This window comes from Colobus angolensis, unplaced genomic scaffold (genome assembly GCF_000951035.1).
Source record: "Colobus angolensis palliatus isolate OR3802 unplaced genomic scaffold, Cang.pa_1.0 Scaffold200, whole genome shotgun sequence".
NCBI classification, from domain to species: domain Eukaryota; kingdom Metazoa; phylum Chordata; class Mammalia; order Primates; family Cercopithecidae; genus Colobus; species Colobus angolensis.
In genome coordinates this window covers 303,480-318,982 of record NW_012115156.1, presented here as the reverse complement: position 1 = coordinate 318,982, position 15,503 = coordinate 303,480, and the positions used below count along the sequence as shown (strand labels likewise).

The 15,503-nt window shown below is 37.6% G+C and overlaps 1 protein-coding gene across 1 annotated transcript in view; it reads right to left on the bottom strand.

The window, feature by feature from the left end:
- Window positions 1-15,503, bottom strand: part of FRAS1 (Fraser extracellular matrix complex subunit 1) — a 455,628-nt gene that overhangs the window by 150,129 nt on the left and 289,996 nt on the right. Inside the window, exon 29 of the mRNA XM_011941729.1 lies at window positions 12,564-12,890. Within this exon, the coding sequence (XP_011797119.1) occupies window positions 12,564-12,890 (327 nt within the window). The remainder of the gene's footprint in view (window positions 1-12,563; window positions 12,891-15,503) is intronic.

Genomic DNA, 15,503 nt, shown 5'->3' with positions numbered 1-15,503 from the left:
AAAAGTGACACTGTCTTATGGAAGGTTAGTAGAAGATAGAAGCTACACTAAAAGTCTCAATTCATCTCATAGACACTGGAAAGTCAGCACGAGTCTCCAGGGAAGAAAATGGGATGACCAGATCTAGGTTTTAGAAAGCCAGCTCCAATGGCAGGAGATGGAAGTGACTAGCACTGAGATAAATCCAGAGCGGAAGATGCTATTTAATGGCTCAGGGGAGAGAAAATGAGGGCCTATGAGAGGGTAATTGCAGTGGTAAATCCAATGGTAAATTCATTGTAGACAGAAATAGATTCTAGAAGCACCACAGAAGCAGAACTGACAGGACCTGATGGCCGATTGAAAGTGAATCAACAACAGTTATGAGTAGCTGGCTGGAAGGAATCAGCTATTCAGCACTCCTGAGAAGGCAATCATTTTAATTACTAAAGCTAGTATCATTAAAAGTGCTGCCATTCCTGCTTTGCAAGGCACACACCCTCTTCCAAAGCCTCATAATTGACATTTTCCACAAAATGAGACTAGGGAGGCTGCCAGTGTTCAGTTTTCAATTTGTTTTCACACTTCAAAAATTAACAAGTCTGATATTTTAACATAGGGCATTTTAGAAGGGATGGTTTTCTATATTATTATTACTTTCAAATATGCCAGTAAATGGAACAGAGCAAACACCACTCCCAGGAGAAGAATACTCTGAAGAGAAAACAACATCTATTCTTTTGCTCACTTGGCCCTTGAGCATCTCACCTCTCAGGAGTCAGTGATGGCTACTGTCATCATATATACACCAGGAAGCTGAGTCAAACATTGCCCACGAGAACAGTAGCAAAGGTACTTTCTATCCTGATTGGTGCTCGGGGCAAAATCCCAGAGAATATTCTCCTTTCTCAATTGACATAGCATATTATTTAGAAAACAAAAACATATAAAAAACTTTGTATATAATTACCAGAATTCTGAGGGAAAAGGCTGTATTAACTCCAGCAGTCTTATATACCATGATATACTTGGGCCCAGGTTCTTTTTGAGATGGAGTTTTGTTCTCGTTGCCCAGTGCAATTACAATTGCATGATCTTGGCTCACCACAACCTCTGCCTCCCAGGTTCAAGCGATTCCCCTGCCTCAGCCACCTGAGTAGCTGGGCTTATAGGCGCCCACTACTATGCCTGGCTAGTTTTTATGTTTTTAATAGAGATGGGGTTTCACCATATTGGCCAGCCTGGTCTTGAACTCCTGACCTCGTGATCTGCCTGCCTCAGCCTCCCAAAGTGTTGGGATTATAGGCGTGAGCCACTGTGCCCGGCCCAGGTTTCTTAATTGTTAGAAATCTTTCTAATAGCAGCAGTCTACTGAACTATGATTTTGGTTATGCAGATCAGTCACATGCCAACAACCACATTATTAGACTGAGTAGGCAATGTGGTTTTTTCAGATTCTAAGCAAATAAGCAGTGTGACGTGAATGCACGTTCCCAGATGGCTTGCCCACTATATCTCCATCTTGCTATACTTATCAACACAATTCTCTATAATTCCTGTGAGTGTAACTTTTTAGACAATACACCTTGTGACTCAGTGTGCAGAGACTAGCAGCACCTGGAAGCTCATTAAGATGTTCAGAATCTCAGGTCCCACCACAGACTTCCCGAATCAGAATCTGTACTTTGAAAAGATCCCCAGAAGCTGTGTAGAAATACTAAGGCATGAAAAGCATGGTCCAAGGTAGAGATCACAATGGTTCTAGAGTGGTTCTCCTGAAGGTTCACAGCTAAGCCTTTAGAATATTTATGTCTATAACAGGGTAATACATATGCCTCCATTTCTGAATGATTTTTTTGCAGTATATAAGGAGAAACAGATAACACTGAGAAAGGGAAGTGTAATTCTTGGAAATCAACAAGATGGCAGAACAAGAGGTTCCAGCTCTAAAACCTGCACAGAACACTAATTTTCACAACCATCTGCAGATGACAATACCTTCATAGGAGCCTGGGGTCTAGCTGAAAGTTTCTAGTATCCCAGTGGAGTAAAAGAAAAAAATTCAGCAATAGATACATGAAGAGGGTAAGAAACACAGTTTCATTTTACCCCAAAACTCTCCTCCAAGTAGGCACAACTCAAGGCCAAGAGAGACCACTTCAGTCCACAATTTCTCTTACAGAGGAAAGTAAGATTGAAGTGAGTGCTCAGCTTTCCCAGCCTTGTGGGATGCTGCCTAAGAGATTCACTTCTGTCTCACTCCATCCAGAACATTGAGGGGATTCATACGTCTCCTCAGCTGTCTAGGGACAGTAAGGAATAGGGAAGAGAAGCAGAGGCTTACAGTAACCACTATGTAGATCTCAACAAACAGTTGCAGATCATGCTAACTGGCTAATGGGCTCCACCAAGAGCCATGCTCACAAACCCTGTAAGATACCTCACCTGCAGATACACAAACTAGCTAACAAGTACCCCAGTAATCCATGTACCCCCTCCCATAGCCAGCACCCCACACCCGCCTGAAGAGAGTACACTCAGGATCTTCAGATGGTGCACATGAGCCCATGCAGACAGCAAACACATACATCAACAGTTACCTGACTCTGCTGAATTGGGTAGAAGGCATGCAACCTTGATTACTTCAGGGAACTGACATGAGGAAAATAAATAAAGGCTCTCAGCAGCCTGCTTGACGGTGCAGGATCAAGAGAAGGCACAGAATCATAAGACTTCCCCTGAAGGGGGAAGAAGAGGAGTGAAACAGGCACATCCAGAGAAAAAGTTTGAGAAAGCCTTCAAATCTTTAGTTTGGTTGACTAGTAAAGGTCTTTCTCTCCTGAAGCCAGAGAGTAAAGACTGGAGTAGGTAACCACTTTTTCAAATGCAAACACAACGATGCAAGCCTTCAAGAAACATAAAAAGGAAACTAAGAAATCATGATACCACCAAAGGAACAAAATAAAGCTCCATTGGCTGACCCCAAATAAATGAAGATTTATGAACTGCCTGACAAATAATTCAAAATAATCATCTTAAAGAAGCACAGTGGACATCTTAAAGAAGCACAACAATCTTAGAGAAAAGTAGATGACTAAACAAATTCAAGAAAGCAACACATAAACAAAATTAAAGGTTTAACAAAAGATAGAAATCATAAAAAGAACAAATCAAATTCCGGAGCTGAATAATACAATGATTGAACTGAAAAATTTAATAGAACACTTCAACAGCAAACTCCATCAAAAAGAAGAATGAATCCATGAACACAAAAACAGATCATTTGAAACTATCCAGTCAGAGGAATAATAACAACAAAAATAAAAAAGAATGAACAAAGCTTACAGAACTTATGGGACACCATCAAATAAACCAATATAACCTATTATGGAAATTCCAAATGAAGCAGAGAAAGAGCAAAGGGCAAAAAGCTTGTTTAAAGAAATAATAACAGAAAACTCTCCAAATCTGTAAAGTGAAAGAAACATCTAGATCCATGAAGCCCAGAGAACTCCAAATAGATTGAACATAAAGAAGACATTACCGAGACACATTATAAATAAATTCTCAAAAGTTAATCACAAAGAATTTTGAAAACCACAAGAGAAAAGTGGCTTGTCACATACAAGGGAGTCTTATAAGACTATCAGTGGATTACTCAGCAGAAACCTTGTTGTTTTCTGACAGAATGAGACGATATATTCAAAACACTTAAATACAAAAACTGCCAATCAAGAATAATTTACCAGGCAAAGCTGTCATTCAGAAATGAAGGAGAGAGAAAGCCTTTCCCAGACAAATGCTGATGGAGTTTGTTACCACTAAAGTCCTGTCTTACCAGAAATGCTAAAGGAAATTCTTCAAGTTGAAATGAAAGGACACAAATTAGCAACATGAAAACACATAAAATTATAAAACTCACTGGAAAAGCTAAGAATATAATCAAAGTGAGAATAATACTGTAATGGTGATATGTAAGTCAGTTTTAACTCTAGTATAAAAGTTAAAAGAAAATGTATTAAAAGTTACTATAAACACAAGTTTTAAAAATGAATATATGATATAAAAAGATAAAAATTGTGACACTAGTAACATAAAATGGTGAGGGTCAGGGAGAAGTAAATAGTTTTGTATGCAATTGGAGATAAGTTAATCATCTTAAAATAGACTACCGTAAGATACTTTATGTAACCCTCATTGTAATCATGAAGAAAAAACCTGCAGTAGACACACAAAAGATAAAGAGAAATAAATAAAACACACCACTACAAAAAAAATCATCAAATCACAAAGGCAAACAGCAAGAGAGACAAAAAGGAAGAGAGGAACTACAAAAAGTCTGAAGACAACAAAATGGCAATAGGTAAGTCCTCACCTATCAACAATTAAATGTAGATGGATTAAATTCTCCAATCAAAAAACATAAGAGCGGCTGAATGGACAGAAAGTGTGATCCAACTATAAACTGCCTATAAAGAGATTCACTTTAGCTTTAGGGATACACATAGGCTGAAAGTGAAAGGATGGAAAAATATATACCATGCAAATAAAAACCAAAAGAGAACAGAGATGCTTATATTTATATCAGGCAAAATAGCTTTGAAGTCAAAAAACATCACAAGAGACAAAGAAGGTATTATATAATGATAAAGAGGTCAATCCACCTAGCAGATGTAATAATTGTAAATATACATGCACATAACATTAGCACACCTAGATAAATCAAGCAAATGTTAACAGAACTGAAGGGAGAAATAAAGAGCGATGAAATAATGGTAGGGGACTTCAATACCCCACTTTCAACAATAGAGAGATCATCCAGATAGAAAATCAATAAAGAAACAGAGGACTTGAATAACACTATGGAACAAACAGACCTAACAGACATATATAATATTACATATAATAGCAGCAGAATTCATATTCTTCTCAAGCACATATGGAACATTCTCCAGGTTAGAACAAATGTTAAGCCACAAAAGATGTCTTAACAAGCTTAAGAACACTGAAATCATATCAAGTATCTCCCTTGGCCATCCCATCCAGAGCAATTAGGCAAGAGAAAGAAACAAAATGTATCCAAATTGGAAAGGAAAAAGTTAAATTGTCTGTATTTACAGACACCATGATCTTATATGTAGAAAACCCTAAAGATTCCACCAAAAGACCGTGAGGACTAATAAACAAATTCAGTAATATAAAACCAACATGCAAAATCAGTTGTGTTTTCATATACTAGCAATAAACTCTTTGAAAAAGAAATGAAAGAAAACAATCTTATTTATAATAGTATCAAAAGAATAAAATAATTAGAAATAAATTTAACCAAGAAGGTGAAAGATATGCCATTGAAAGCTATAAAATATTGGTGAAAGAAATTGCATAAAACACAAATAAATGCAAATATATCCCATGTTTATAAATTGGAAGAACTAATATTATTAAAATGTCCATACTAGCCAAAGCAATCTACAGATTTAATGCCATCCCTGTCAAAATTCCAATGGCATTTTACATAGAAACAGAAAAATAAATCCTAAAATTCATATGGAACCACAAAAGTGCCCAAATAGCCAAAGCAATCTTGAGCAAGAACAAAGCTGGTGGCCTCACGCTCTCTAATTCCAAATTACATTACAAAGTTACAGTAATTAAAACATTATAGTACTGGAATAAGAACAAATACATAGACTAGTGGAACAGAATAAGGAGCACAGAAATAAATCCACACATTTATGACCAACTATTCTTCAACAAGAGCACAAATAATATAAAATAAGGAAAGGAGAAAAGAACAGTTTCTTTAATAAATAGTGTTGGGATAACTGGATATCCCACGCAAAGGAATGAAATTACATCATACACAAAAATCAACTCAAAATGGGTTAAAGACTTAAACAGAAGACCTGAAGCTGTAAAAGACCTAGAAGAAAACATAGGGGAAAAGTTCCTTGATACAGGTCTTGGCAACTATTTTTTGGATATGGCACTGAAATCATGGGAAATAAAAGCAAAAATAAACAAGCAGGATTATGTCAAACTAAAAAGCATCTGCACAGCAAGGGAAACAATCAACAAAATGAAAAGGCAACCTATGGAATGGGAGAAAATAATTGCAAAACCAATATCTCATAAGGGGTTAATATCCACAATATATAAGAAACTCCTACAACTCAAAAGCAAAAAATTCAAATAACCTAAAAATGGGCAAAAAACCTAAATAGATATTTCTCCAAAGAAGGCATATACATACCTAACAGGTGTATGAAAAGCATAAATAATCATGAGAAAAAGGCAAAGCAAAACTACCTCACACTTGCTAGATGGCTATTTTTATAAAGGTATAAAGAAAACAATCTTTGGAGAAAAGATTTGGAGAAAAGGATTTGGAGAAAAGGGAATCCTGGTGCATTGGTGGGAGGAAAGTAAATTGGTACAGCTACTATGCAGGCTTCTCAAAAACTTAAGAACAAACTACCACATGATCTGCAATCACACTTCTGGATATACATCCAAAGGAAATGAAATCAGTATGTTGAAGAGATATCTGCAGTTCCACGTTCATTGTAGTATTATTCACAACAGACATGATACAGAATTGACCTAAACGTCAATCAGTGGATAAATGAATATATAGTGGAATATTATTCAGCCTTAAAAATGAAGGAAATCTTGCTATTTGCAACAATATGGAAGAAACTGGAAGACATTATGCTAGGTGAAATAAGCTAGATACAGAAAGACAATAACTACATGATCTTGCTTGTATGTGGAATCTGAAATAGTCAAACTCATAAAGCAGACAGTAGAATGGCAGTTGCAAGGGGCTGGGGGAAAGGGGAAATGGGGAGATAGATGGTCAAAAAGTACAAAGTTTCAGTTAAAATAGACTATCATAAGATATTTTATGTAACCCTTATGGTAATCATGAAGAAAAACCTGCAGTAGATACACAAAGGATAAGTAAGTCCTGAAGACCTACTATATAGCATAGTGCCTATGACTAGCAATACTATATAGTATATTTAAAATGTGCTAAGATAGTACAGCTTATGTTACCACAAAAAATAATACAAAAAATTCGTAAACAAGGCAGGAGAAAACTTTATGAGGTTAGGAATATGATTAAGACCTGGATAGTGGTGGTTTCATGCCTATATACTTATCCTCAAATTAAAATTGTATATATTAAATATGTAGAGCTTTTTACATGTCAATCATCCTTCAATAAAGGAGGGATTTTTTTAAAAAAAAAAAAAGAAAGAAGCATCAATCTTCCCACTCATCATGATGAACATGTTTGTTTCTTATTGTTTTCTTTTGGAAAGGGTCCAGGGAAGATTCAAGAAGAGATGGATAGAAGGATATATATCATCTTTTTTACATTTAAGGTATCCAAAAAGCCAAATTTTAACCTAATTTTCCCAATGGTTCTGACATTTTGAATTTTTTATCTCCTCACATTTTTTTTTCTGCACATGATGTATATATCCTTGCCAGTTCAAGAAATTAGTTATATTACCAAGTGAATAATCTGCCCAGTAATGTTTTATAGATCCTCCAGAGGACCACATTAGCAGGCAATAAAATCCCAACAAGTAAAACTGGGGATATGATTAAAACAGTGCTTTAAATTACAGAGTTCTTCTAATTCATCTGATAGAACAATAGGCATGCAGAAATGGTAATAAAGCTTAGCCATTACATATCATATTATAAATAAAAATATTAATGTTATAAACCAGAAATAATGTCATAAACCTCCATCTTTTGGAGAAAAAAAACTCACAAACAAAATGAAAACTTCCCCCCAAAATTAAAGGTTGAGTCATAAATGAAGAAACGTTAGCTGAAATGATAATGTACTCTAACCCCAGGTCAAACATTCAAGATAAAAGTTTTAAACCTCACTAAATAGAAAATGACTAACATTGAATATAACAGTGACCTTATAATTTTACTTGTTCTGTAAAAATATACCTTAATTTGCAAGAGCTCATTTATATCATAGCTATTAAAATTTAATCTCAAAGGACACTGTGGAAAAGATCATGTGGGGTGGTGTGGTGAAATTTACCAGCATAAAGAAAACGGGAAAGATAATTGAACTGTTTCTGTGTTTGTCGATGTGTGTATGAGCCCCAGAAGCTTGCTATTTCAGGTCAAGAATATAGAACCTTTGCTCCATGTAGATTTCAACCAGTATATGTATATTTAAGGAAATATTTTCTGATTATGCACCTTATGAGACACTGAATTGAATAAGCTAATCAAACCCCCCAAAAGGTGAAACCCTCATATACGGCAAGGATTTAGTTATTTATGATATAGGCTCTTACTCATAAGAAATAAACATTTTTATGCCATTGATGTTTGTAATTCTCATAAATGTCACTATTATCAAACTAACTGTGTCCCTGCAAGACAACCAATGAGAGGTAGGCATTAATGAAATTGAGGGAAATCACCACAGGGCTATTTCTCTGTACACAAGCCCTACCACAGATAAACAGCCAGAGAGGACTCTCAGCAATAGAATTTTCCATCCAGTTCCTAGCATGACACTTGGGGACTTTTGACATTAAAGCATTACCCAGTTGCAGAAAATACTGCTCAAAGAATAACAAAGAAGTTCAGAAAGATCATCAGATGTATTGCCAGAGTGGAAAAAGAAAAGGCCTGATTTCCAGAGGTATCTTAATTAATGAAAAAGAAGACAATTCCTTGAAACCTCAGCAGTAACAGAAGCCCACCAATAAGTATGAATTTTCCCTGTCCACATTTTAGCCCTTATTAAATGTCAAATTGGTTTAGAATCATATCTGTAGCAGGCTTGGGTTTAGTAATCTCCCCAATTAATGAAAGCCTGTTCAGCAATGCATTCTTTATTACTTTTTAATCTGTTTTATTTATTTTGCCTCCTTCCCCCAACAGAACATGTTTCAACATCAGTCCTGGTTATATTTTCTCCGCAGCAACTCAGTATAAGGCTGGAGGTGGCGGCCAAGTTTATTCACTATCAGGCCAAAGATAAAAACATAAGTTTGAGGGAAGTGATGTAGAACTTGAAAAACAAGGGTTGAACTGACAGCTCCTCTACTCATTCCCAGGTGGGCTATTGTGGAGGTGCCCCAAGGGCTTCTCATCTGATGCAAGAGATGGATTGGAAGGCAGAAACACAGGCGCCAGCCTCACTCAAGCCATTACATCCATCCATTACCCATCCATCCAAAAAAAAAATGTACTGAATTTCTACGATATGCTCTGCTTGGGAGAGTAAGACTGGAATAGTCTCTGTTCACACAGAGCTTGCTTTTTCTATCCCTCCCTAGTTACCTTGACAGGTTGTGTCTTCTGTTGAATGATATTAGGATTAATTTGTACATTCATTCATTAGGAATTAAACACAAGCCACTTGGCCATTCCATTTAAACTATCAGTTAGACATCAGCCAATAATCAGTCTCACTCCAGGTTTAATAACTAGGTAGCCACAGGGTAAGAACTTACATGCCCATCTTCCCTAATGGCTGTTAGAATGAAATCAGTCATGTCTGACAATGCATTTACAAGAAGCCATAAGAGTTGAGGCACTTTTTTCTTCTTGGGCCCAGAAGACTTAACATTTATAAATACTCTCACCTGTAACAAGATGCGGTGAGTTCAGAGGAAAGATTACAGAAGGCTTGGGGCCCAGCTTGGATAGAACATTGAGAAAATGACTAAATTACTGTCTTTATTCTATCCATTAAGGGGATAAGAATATATATGACCAACACATTGAAAACTCCTAGCTAGAATGAAAAGAGTCTCATGGTTAAGTGTAGAAGGCAGACACACTTGAGATGAAATCATAGCTCCAGCACTAAGTACCTTTATGACAATGAATGTTTTTCAACCTCTTTGTGCTTCAGTTTCCTCTTTTGGAAAATTAGAGATAATAACTGTACAAACATCACAGAGTGATTGTGAAGATCAAATGGAATAATTCCCATTAAACTTTAGTGCCTAATATCAAAAACAAAACAAAAAGAAACACTTCTACCCATAATAGAATTCCCATTAGAAAAATTAAGGTCCCATAGCCTCTACTCTAACCTTCTTCCCCAAGACATTGTAAAGATCAGTAAAAGAGATATAAGGAAAAAATATTTTGAATTCTGAAAAGGAAAAATACTGCATATTTGTATAATATTGCCAATATTGCAGTCGAATGTATTATTAGTACATCCTGATGAATGCTGAGGCTCTGGTCATGGGTTTCATTATTCTAATCCATGGGCAGGTAATCACAGCAATACAGGAGAGAGGGATGAAAAGGGACACAGAGCACAACTTAAATTCACTTTTCAGGAATCACAGACACAAAAAATACCTATATGACTCACAAGTCACAAGGATTCCAAAACTCTGTGCTTTGTGCTTTATTTATGAATTAAATTTCCATTTTTCTTGGTTTTGTTCTGGTAGTCAAAGCAGTTAAAACCCTAGAAATGCCCTTCCATCTTGGGCCACTCCATACAAAATGGTTGTGCAATACACTGAACTGAGCTCCAAACATGGAGATGGAAGCCACAATAGGAAAGGCAGCTGCTAGGGTGGCACTGAAATCCTCTAACAACCTTTGGAAAGAAACCAAGAAGGAAGAAACAAAAACTTTTGTCTGTCTAGACTTCATCTCTCTAGAACTAAACCTCATCTCCCAGGGCCATCACAAGAGTGTGATAATTAGGATGAGCTGCAAGGTGGCTATCTGCCAACTCCATCACATCATCAGCTTTCACTCGCTCCCATCTCTCTTATGCCACCTTCACTGCTTTCAGCAGCTGAAAATAACGAGACAGGAAACTGAGAAATTACCTAGCAGACCGTATTAGATTCAGCTGTTCACCTTCATGAGGCTCAGTCGGATCAATCGTAAATTTTGAGTGATCACTGATGAGAAAGTGACGAGTGGTTTTACACTGTCATCAACAAATCAGTCTCTCCATCTAGTCATTAATGACACCTCAGTAGGCAGTGATATTTGAAATAAAAGGTTGTTTAAGAATTATGTTTCCCATCTACTATCATGAGAAAGAGTCATTCTTGATGCAACTGAGAAAAGGGCATCCAGTGAAATATCATCTAGTTTTGAAAATGTTTTCCAGGTCCCTTTGGTCTAGCAATGTCTCAGTCCAGTATTTCCTAAAGTGTGAGAGCCATCTCATTTGCAGTATCCAAAAACATTTTCGGTAGCATATGGACAAAATGTTGTAGAATGGTTATGTATTAATTTTCATATTTTAGAAAAAAAGTATAATTCTACATTAAGCCCATGATTTCCTAAGTAGTATTTATTAGGATGAGGCTACAATAAAAAGTAAGTTGATACAAAGAAAAATATTAAGTAAATAATAGTACAGCTGCTTGTGGATATGGCGAAAATATAAAAAGGTGGCATGTCAATGACTCAAGCTGAGCAAAAATGCTATTCCTTTATTTACTTAGAGATGGGGCCTTGCCCTGTCATCCACGCTGGAGTGCAGTAGTGTGGTCACAGCTCACTGCAACCTCGAACTTCTGCGTTAAAGTGATCCTCCCACCTCAGCCTCCGGAGTAGCCAAGGCCACAGATGCATGCCATCGCACTCAGCTAATTTTTAAAGAAAAAAACCTTTAGTAGAGACAAGATTTCTCTATGTTGCTCAGACTGGTCTCAAACTCGTGAGCTCAAGTGATCCTCTTACCCCAACCTCCCAAAGTGCTGAGATTACAGGCATGAGCCACTGCACCCGGCCTAATGCTCTTTATTGGCTCCTACTTCCTAGGGCAAAGATCCCTAGGATTACCAAAAGAGTTTGCTCATCCTTCTTTGGTTGAGCCAACAGAATGGCTGAACTCACCTTTTTTGATTCATTCAGATTATCTGACTATGAACTTCACATTTCATGAGCTGTTTTTTTGTTTTGTTTTGTTTTTTTGAGACGGAGTCTCTGTCTGTCGCCCAGGCTGGAGTGCAGTGGTGCGATCTCGGCTCACTGCAGGCTCTGCCCTCTGGGTTCACGCCATTCCCCTGCCTCAGACTCCCTAGTAGTTGGGACTAGAGGTGCTCACCACTGTGCCCAGCTAAGTTTTTGTATTTTTAGTAGAGACGGGGTTTCACTGTGTTAGCCACTATGGTCTCGATCTCCTGACTTCGTGATCCACCTGCCCTGGCCTCCCAAAGTGCTGGGATTACAGGTGTGAGCCACCACGCCTGGCCTCATGAGCTGTTTTTGAAGGGCAGATAAAAACAGGAATATCTTGATTCTTATGGTTATGCTCAGGCAGGAGACAAAAGGATTAATGGATAATAACACGTTCTTATAGCAGTACCTCAACAAAAAAGGTTCAAAAGTGTCCCAATTTGTAGAGAACATGGGGACAGGTCTTTCATATCAAGGGTGCTCCTAACAAGATATTTAGCACCCTCTATATAATAGGTTATATTTGACTAAATGAATGACTACTCACATCTTAACTTTGTGAGTATCATAAAATAATATCAACAGTAGAAGTTCACATCTAGGTGCAAGGAAACTGTAACTCTAGGAATGACACCTACCTGAGGCACGGTCTTCACTTGGAACAGTATATTATGGAAGGAGTGTCCGTCATTCGCCTGCAAGACTACAACATCGGATGTGCTGTCTGAACCATCATGAGCATAGCGGAGAAGGCCTCTAGAAAGTTCATCCAGCTGGAATTGATAGATAGGGGCTGCAGGGGACTGAAGTGTTTGAAGCAATTGGCCATGAAGTGGAGGATCGATTACTTCAACGACCACATCCTGTGGGTTATCATCATCTCGGATGTCAAGCAGCTGGGTGGTGATGGTTGCTCTCTCTCCTCTGCTAATGTGGAGAACCTCATTTCTCAGCACATAGGGGGCCTGTGGAGTTGAAGGGAAGAAGAGTCAGTTAACAGGGAAAGAAAGGACAAACCAGTGGATTAGATACCTGATTGTTATTTCTATGCTTTTTTGAGAAACTCAAGGTGTTCTAGCAAAGCACCAAACTGTTCTATGGTGAAAGCATTTGTCAGAGGTGTGTTTGGTCGTAGTAACACAACAACTAAGGTTACTTCACACCTCTGGGTTCTAGAGGTTTATCAAGCCACTTCAAGACTTGAGAGACAACTGGTGAGAGCTGCTAGCTTCTAAATCTCTAATTTCTCTGCTATCCTGACTTACATTATATCCCAAGAGAGACTAATAAGAGGTGTGAACTGTTTGGACTTGCCTTTGGGAGGACACACTTCACTCCAGGCCATATTGTAGTATACTGACTCACAGGAGCTACTTCTGCATTCTGAGCTCACGCCGCTTCTAGTCCCTCCCAGAAATTTTCTTCAGTTTTCTCATCTAAATCTTGATAGAGCCCCACCCCAACTCAGGTTATAAAACCTGCCAAGATTATGGTCTAGGTGAGTAAGGCAACCACCTGGCTAATTCATGTGACAAGGCTAATAGAGTAAAATTTAATATATTTTTCTTGGGATTGTCAGGTTACCTCCCACCAACTTGAGTAAGCAGATAAAATGTTCTTTCATAAAGATAAAAGCTAATGAACCACAACAGAAAAAAAAAACACCCAAAAAATTGAGGCCAGAAGCCAAAGAAAATATTATTTCAGTTTTTAAACAAATATCATTTGAAGTAGAACCATCTAGGACTTTTGTCAACACACTGTCTTCTTTAATCCAAATGGCTTTCTTTTAAAACTACCCAAGCCACCCTCCTGGTCTCCTGGAAATTACAATCTCTACTAAAGGAATGTCTAATACATCATTATAAGAGTCACATAGTGGGAAATTAGATGATAGTTACTCTTCAGAATTCTCAAGTGAGAATTCTATAGCTGTGATTCTATACATGGGAAAGAGTGACCCCTCCTATTCTGAAAGAGGAAAAGTCAAAGGTGATGTCAAAATCCACAAATGGAAAAGACCAAATTAACTTGCATGAGAAAATATCAGAGAGGCTCAAGACCACACTGAACCATTGCAGAAATATAAAGGAACAAAAGTAAGTTAAAATTATTTTCTAAAATTTCATTTTAAAGATTTAAAATGATACAAGTTTCTCATATAATAAATAAAATTAAATGTGCCCTCCTTACTCACTTGATTGTGGAAAAACCTATCAGCCACACTTGGGGAACCATGGAAACTCACCATGTCAGATTAGGAAGACTTGCCAATATCTACCTTTGGTCTTTCACTGGAGTAACTTTATTAGCCCAAACAAAAAGAACAAAACAAAGTTTCTGAGTGTAAGGACTGAGAAACATCTAAACTAGTAAGTTGTAAGACTGGAGGTAGCCCTCTGTCCTAAATTTACAGAGATCACCTTGTCTTAGCTTTTTTTTTTTTTTTTAGACAGAGTCTCACTCTGTTGCCCAGGCTGGAGTGCAGTGGCACGATCTCAGCTCACTGCAACTTCCACCTCCCTGGTTCAAGCTAGTCTCCTGCCTCAGCCTCCTGAGTAGCTGGGATTACAGGTGTCCATCACCACGCCTGACTAATTTTTGCATTTTCAGTAGAGACGTGGTTTCACCATGTTGGCCAGGCTGGTCTCGAACTCCTGACCTCAGGTGATCCACCCACTTCGGCCTCCCAAATTGCTGGGATTACAGGCATAAGCCACTGAGCCCAGCCTGTTTTAGCTTTAATTAAAACAAAATTTATATATTTTGCTCACCCATGAGATCAAATTAACTTAGGATCATTTTCAAATCATTAAACTCCAATTTATCCCTGATGTGATAATACCATCAAGAAGAGGTGAACTGGGCTATTGATATCATTCTGAAGCCACCTCTGGTTCAAGTCTATGTTATCCATGATCCTTTCATTTTTGGACCGAATATATAAAAACATCAGATGAAAAACAATAATCTAGTGTCCTTCCTTGAATCATGAATAACATGATACTGACATCTGGATATTTAGCTAGTCTTGGTTCCTCAGGAGAATATTCCACTCTCTTGCTTTTCATAACTTATGAATATACCTATTTCCCTATTCTTTGCACATTTTGGCTCTTCAATCCCTCAAGCCCAGTTCCTAGAGCAACTACCACTATATGTATTCTGGTCCCATAAGTACAACTTGACGGAGATGAATGATAAGAGGTGAGTTCAAAGGGCCATCACACTGAGTTTTACAGCATCTACCATGACTTCCTCATGTCTGTGTTTTGTTGATGGCCACACTGGCACACTGGAACCTCATTTAAGTAGATCCTTAATAATATTCTCCAACTGCTGCAAATTCCACATACTAGAGAAAGATACAACAAACTCCTTCACCTAAAACTAAAGACAGTCTTTTTTTTGTTTGTTTGTTTGTTTGAGACAGGCTCTCACTGTGTTGCTCAGGCTGGGGCATGGTGGTATGATCGTCATTCATTTTACAGCATCTACCATGACTTCCTCATGTCTGTGTTTTGTTGATGGCCACACTGGCACACTGGAACCTCATTTAAGTAGATCCTTAATAATAT